Raw genomic sequence first — 6000 nt, 5'->3', positions numbered from 1 at the left:
AGTATAGGTACATAAAATAAAATTTCGGAGAAAAGTTCAATCGAATTAAAGCGCGTTCGTCCTTTGATAGCCTTGATAGACCAGGAACTTTTCTGATTCGATTCCTCGATCTCCGGGGAATGATTCGGGGTAAGTAACCCCAAAAACGACGACGATCTTATGTGTGGTCAGTTAGTGAGAGTATTGTAACGTTGTAAGGAAGAAACGCATCTAATCGAAAAATAACCTGTCTCAGGAGGACAAGTAATCATCCTAAAAAGTGAACAAAGAAGGCAGAAATACTCCCTTTCTTCACTGTAATTGATATCGTTTCTTATATGTTTGTCTCCCATACGTTTTAAAAGTAAGATAAATAAGGATTTCGAATATCCAAGCGATAGGGTCCCGTATTTGTTTACAAATTACAAACTAATTGCTCAAAAATTAACACAAAATACACTAAATAGTTTTAATAAGGGTACTCATTAAAACCTATAGCTTGAACAAAGTTAATTCTTGCGGCAGCCCTAAATGTATGTTATAATCTAAAATTAAAAAACCACTGCCATCATAAAATTTTGCATATATTTGTAGTTACATCACACCATCATCATCATCATCATAATTAGGTAGTCATCGTATTTCCTTTGCACTAGATGATCCTATATCCTTAACTATTTAAGAACAGTAATGTAATCTAGGTCTACTTCTACTCCTCTTAACTCTAATATATCTCTGACTAAACCTTCACGCCTGAGATGGGGTCCTACCAACTTATTTCGCTTATTTCTTATTGACTTTCGTAGAGTCCTCCGTTCTCCTATTCTTTGTAATACCTCTTTATTTCTAACCTTCTCTATTCACTATGTTCTCATCATTCGCATGTAACACCACATTTCGAACGTTTGTAACCTTTCCATTTCCGCCACCCCCAGTGTTCATGTTTCGCACCCATACAGCGCCGCGCTCCAAACATACACTTTTAACAACCTTTTTTGAATTTCTAACGTAAGCGTTCGCGAGCACCATAGTTTATATCTCTACCGCTCCTTCTATCCTGAGTTACCTGACTGAAAATCAGTCACTTCTTCTAATTTTTCGTTTTCTATTATATTATATGCGCTTATTTATTACTTTTTCTTCCCTTGGGTCTAAAACTGTTTCCCACATGTTGAAAATTTGCAGCTGATTTTTATTTTCTAAAACTGAAAAGTTGGGAGTTATACTCCTTATGAAATACCAGAGGGCCATTAGCAGAATTTATGGTTGACGTTGGCGTTGATTGCCTCTGTACCCTAATTTCTATTTACCCTTTGGGCCCTCACAATTTCCCTTATTTCGTTCCACTGTTACACCCTAATGTGTTGAATGTGAACGAAATATTTTCGAATCAAGTTTGCTACATGCAAAAACACACTATTTTATTTTCTACATTTCCTACCAAACTTGTTGGTTTAAACGCACGTATACGTCAAATATGTATAAAGGAATTACTTCTAAATTTTAAATAAAGATTTAAATTAGGCTTAATGCGCCCATTGACAGTAACAAATAACAACTTTTGTTAGGTTTAATTCATTAATTTCGAATCAATAGGGCGTTTAATGTAACTCTATTTTGTAGATTTAGAAATTTAACTGTATGACAATAATATAGGCATATTATACTAATAATTTCTGAAATAAGAAATCGTATCGTATACATGTGGACGAAATAAATATAAATAGGTAATGTTTTGATCTGTATATTTAAAAATGATACTTTTTCTTTATATTTTTCTTTTAGAATTTCAATTCATATTGTAAGTTTAGTTAACTGAGAATATCCATATTATTTTAGGTATCTAATAGAAGAAATGCCTAAAACCCACACAATAATTAAGATAATTTGATTAATCGGTATTTTAATTCAAATCACGATCAGTTAATAATGTTCTCAGATTTGTAGATCTAAGATGTTCTCTTAATGATTTCTCAGATTTGTAGACTAATATACAAATACAACTGGAAAATTATGTATATTAACTATTATCTACTAGTAAAAGCTAAGTAAGTAGTATCTAAAATTGTAACTACTTCCAGTATTCACAGGGGTGAAAAATTCTATATTCGTAGATCCAGAATTCGAGGAAATTTTAAATCTCCATTCCTTTGAAGAATGAAGGAGTGTTCAAAATGTAACTTTAAACCTAAAAAGAACAAACTTTTAGTTATGTAAATAGTTGAACCGTTACAGAAATCGGGTCTCAAAGTTTTTTTCCGCCTTTCCCGAGTATGTTTTAAAGTTCTCCCAAAATCAGTCCCCAAAACGTGTAATTACAAAATTACAAACTATAAATTTACAATTGTTGTTTTCAAGTGGCAAATTGACAATGTTACAACTGAATAGTAATATTAGTTCCAAACCAGAAAAAAAATGCTATTGCCTATAAACCTGATAATAATAGTACTTAATATTGTTAAAATTTATCTCGGTAAATTACTTTTATATTGAGCTTTTTTGTTACAAAACTGTCTATCGTATCCCCTATATTTCCATTCAAAGATGCTTCCCCGTATTCACGGTATTGATTCGGATCTTCGATTGCAGCTATATAAACAAACATAAACTTTGCACTTATATTTCTAAATTTCATTTATCGACCCTTTGTTTTTATGTAAACAATCATCATCATAAGGTTGTCAGTCCTAAGACTGGTTGGACACGTACCTCCACTGGCTCCCATACTACAAACGTGATTTTTATAGACAATGGTACGAAACCCTTCGAGTCCGACTCGCACTTGGCCGGTTTTTTATTACGCATGAGTAGGTAAAATATTGTTTTAATCAAACGTAATATATACACTTAATACCTAAGTATAGGTACATAAAATAAAATTTCGGAGAAAAGTTCAATCGAATTAAAGCGCGTTCGTCCTTTGATAGCCTTGATAGACCAGGAACTTTTCTGATTCGATTCCTCGATCTCCGGGGAATGATTCGGGGTAAGTAACCCCAAAAACGACGACGATCTTATGTGTGGTCAGTTAGTGAGAGTATTGTAACGTTGTAAGGAAGAAACGCATCTAATCGAAAAATAACCTGTCTCAGGAGGACAAGTAATCATCCTAAAAAGTGAACAAAGAAGGCAGANCGCACCCGTACAACGCCGTGCTCCAAACATACACCTTTAACAACCTTTTTCGAATTTCTAAATTAACCGTTCGCGAGCATAGAAGTGACTTCTTGTTATTAAAGGCGTCACGACCCTGCGCTATCATCTGCTTTATATCCCTACTACTCCTTCCATCCTGACTTATCTGACTTCCTAGGTATGTAAAATCAGCTACTTCTTCTAATTTTTCGTTTCCTATCTTTATATTCACTCTTTCCCCACTTTTTCTTCCCTTGAATACCAGTATTTTAGTTTCACTTTTATTTATTTTCATAGAGTACTGATCTGTCAGGACCGCTTCCATTTTATTTAAAGCTATCTGTAGGTCCTCCTTGCTACGATAAAATGAGTATAGGAGTTTAGTATATAAGATTGTGATAATTGATACAATGCGATCGTTATCGGCAATAATAAGAATATATTCGTAGTATAGTCACGTTCATAATAAAGTTTCCACTTTTCAATTACTAGCGGTTGTTTGCGGCGCTCTTTATTGGAAATTCCTTAGCTAGTCAGTTAATTTTCAGAGCGAACGGAACGAGAAGCACATTAACTCCCACCCACCTTACCTTACCCTAAATAGCTGCCGCACCAACTTAATTCGTTTAGCATACAACATTCCTATAGGGTATTAGCCACCTCGCAATTTCGTTCCCATTCTGTTTATTATTATACATTACCTCCTTTTCTTTCTCTTTTTTATGGGAAGGTATGAATATTATAAAATATTTTACAGTTTAGAAAATACTACAAATGGCGCAGTAAACGCCATCTGTAGCACGATGCTACATTTTAGGATTACGTATGTAGCATCGTGCTACGTGCTGTTAAGGCAGCAGGTAAAAGTTGGTCTGTGTTCTGTCGGAGCTGCCTGCGGCGCGCTGATGAGATCCAAAAAGAGCGAAATCGCGATCCGCATCTGGCAGTTTCGACAGAATACAGACCACTTCGAATTATTTTATTTTTCAGATTTTTTGTCATTAAAAGTAATTACGTAAATATAAGGGTCACCAAGTTAACTTCTAATAATCTATCTTAGGACGTTTAAAATAGCACAAGAAATTAGTTTTGTGCTCCAAGTGCCTATACGTGATGGTATAAGCCGTTTATAAGTTTTGATGTTTATTTCTTATTAAAATAGTAAGTCTATTCTGATTAAATACCACCCTCAGCAACGTCCCATTCAAAAAGTCGCTAAAAAATTAAACCGATGAAATTTTAATTCCTGGTTGACGGATTTTCAACGAGAGGGTTGAAATGAAATAGTTAGAACGAGCCTATAATGTTTATAAACTAAAAGTTCGCAATGTAACAAAATCATACTAGTAACTTATCTTTAATCATAACTTGATATACCAACAAGGGACAGAAATTGTAACAGATCGGTTACACTAATGTAAATACAAGAACTATATAGAAATAACAAATAATTTAGTATAGTAATCAATAAATAATACAAAGTAGGACCAGTCCCAATAGAATATTAATTCCAATTTTTATTAAGTAGGTTTTTTGTTACTTATACTTATAAAGTTACTATTGTTGGTGTTTGTTTTTTAATTCTTTTTCTTCTGGTAAAGAATTGCCCGGCAATGCCTGGTACCCTGGTACCACCCGGTGTCATTACCCGGTAACTAAAAAATGTATCGGATCCTCCTACAGGATTCAAATAGTGTACCCAGTCGATTTCTAGTCTACTCTTTTAATTCTGGTGTCCATTATTATCTAATAAACTGCAAATAAAGATATTTTCCAGACTGTCTTCGTTTAGATAATTAAAACGAACATAGGTTTTTTAAATTACAAAGGAATTCTCAGAAATATGTAACAAAAAGCGATCCTTCTGTAACAATCGAAACATAGGTACCTATTCCATTGCTACTCTACAATCGCAATAAACTACCTGTCTTTGTTAATTTCCCACATTTTCCGCCTTAAAATAATAAGAATACTTCCCTTTAAATATGCTTATAGTTATAAGTTTAGAAGTACATCAGTATATACTTACTGATTTTAGTGAAAAACGAAAATCAAAATTCCATTAATATCTGCATATGAAAAAATTATGTACTTACCATCATATGTATTATCACCGCCCCCATCGAAATAAAACTTGACTATCACTTCACTCAGGAAAAAAGTTGACGACGCTACTGTGCCTAACATCGTAGTCTTCATAAATAGCAAGGAACTAGTTGTAATTTAAGTGGTAAACGTTTTTCTGGATTACCATCAAGTTTTCTGAGAATTCGCGAATTTTCAAACTCTTAAAATTGCCCATATGTTGTAATCTTCTAAATGATACGAAATACCTAATAATGAACGCACCCAGTATCGCAGATCCAATCTCCGGCCCAATAGGCTCCAGTTTTGAAATTCAATTATAGTTAAGTGGGCTAAGGGAACCGGGGGAAGGCCGCCTTCTCCCAGGGGGGCTCTCAGAGCCCTTACACGCCATGATCACGAATTTAGTAGGTGCTTATTGTGCGTCATCAACTGACAGCTCGTTGTGCTTGAAAAATTTTAAACGAAATTATTATCTGCTTCGATTTGAGTGTTAGAAGCGAATTCACTCAAAAAAAAAAAACATAATAAAAGTTATCGACTGCGATTACGTAAAAAGTTATGTAATTATTTTATTTACTCTTTGAACAGTTAGGATTATCAAATACACGTATTAATAAGTTTACACATTAAAAATAATACAAAACTAATTGTTTTACAAAATATAAATTAATTGACGTACATTTATTACTATTCTGTTTCAGGTCAGTTAGATAACACCAAAGAATTTAGTGTCGATGGTTTGGGAAATTTTAGTAAAAAGAAGAAGAAAAAGCGGCGTCACAGGTAAGTAGTAACTCC

At 33.7% G+C, this 6000-nt stretch overlaps 1 protein-coding gene across 1 annotated transcript in view; it reads left to right on the top strand.

Annotated features, from left to right (window-relative positions):
* The window catches only part of LOC108734558 (visual system homeobox 2-like), a 154216-nt gene that overhangs the window by 100103 nt on the left and 48113 nt on the right, over positions 1-6000 (top strand). The window contains exon 5 of the mRNA XM_018466172.1: positions 5904-5985. Coding sequence (XP_018321674.1) covers positions 5904-5985 — 82 coding nt within the window. The remainder of the gene's footprint in view (positions 1-5903; positions 5986-6000) is intronic.

This window comes from Agrilus planipennis, unplaced genomic scaffold (assembly GCF_000699045.2).
Source record: "Agrilus planipennis isolate EAB-ADULT unplaced genomic scaffold, Apla_2.0 scaffold62, whole genome shotgun sequence".
Taxonomy (NCBI): Eukaryota; Metazoa; Arthropoda; class Insecta; order Coleoptera; family Buprestidae; genus Agrilus; species Agrilus planipennis.
Note: the sequence above shows the minus strand (reverse complement) of the source record. Positions and strands in the feature narration are given on the sequence as shown.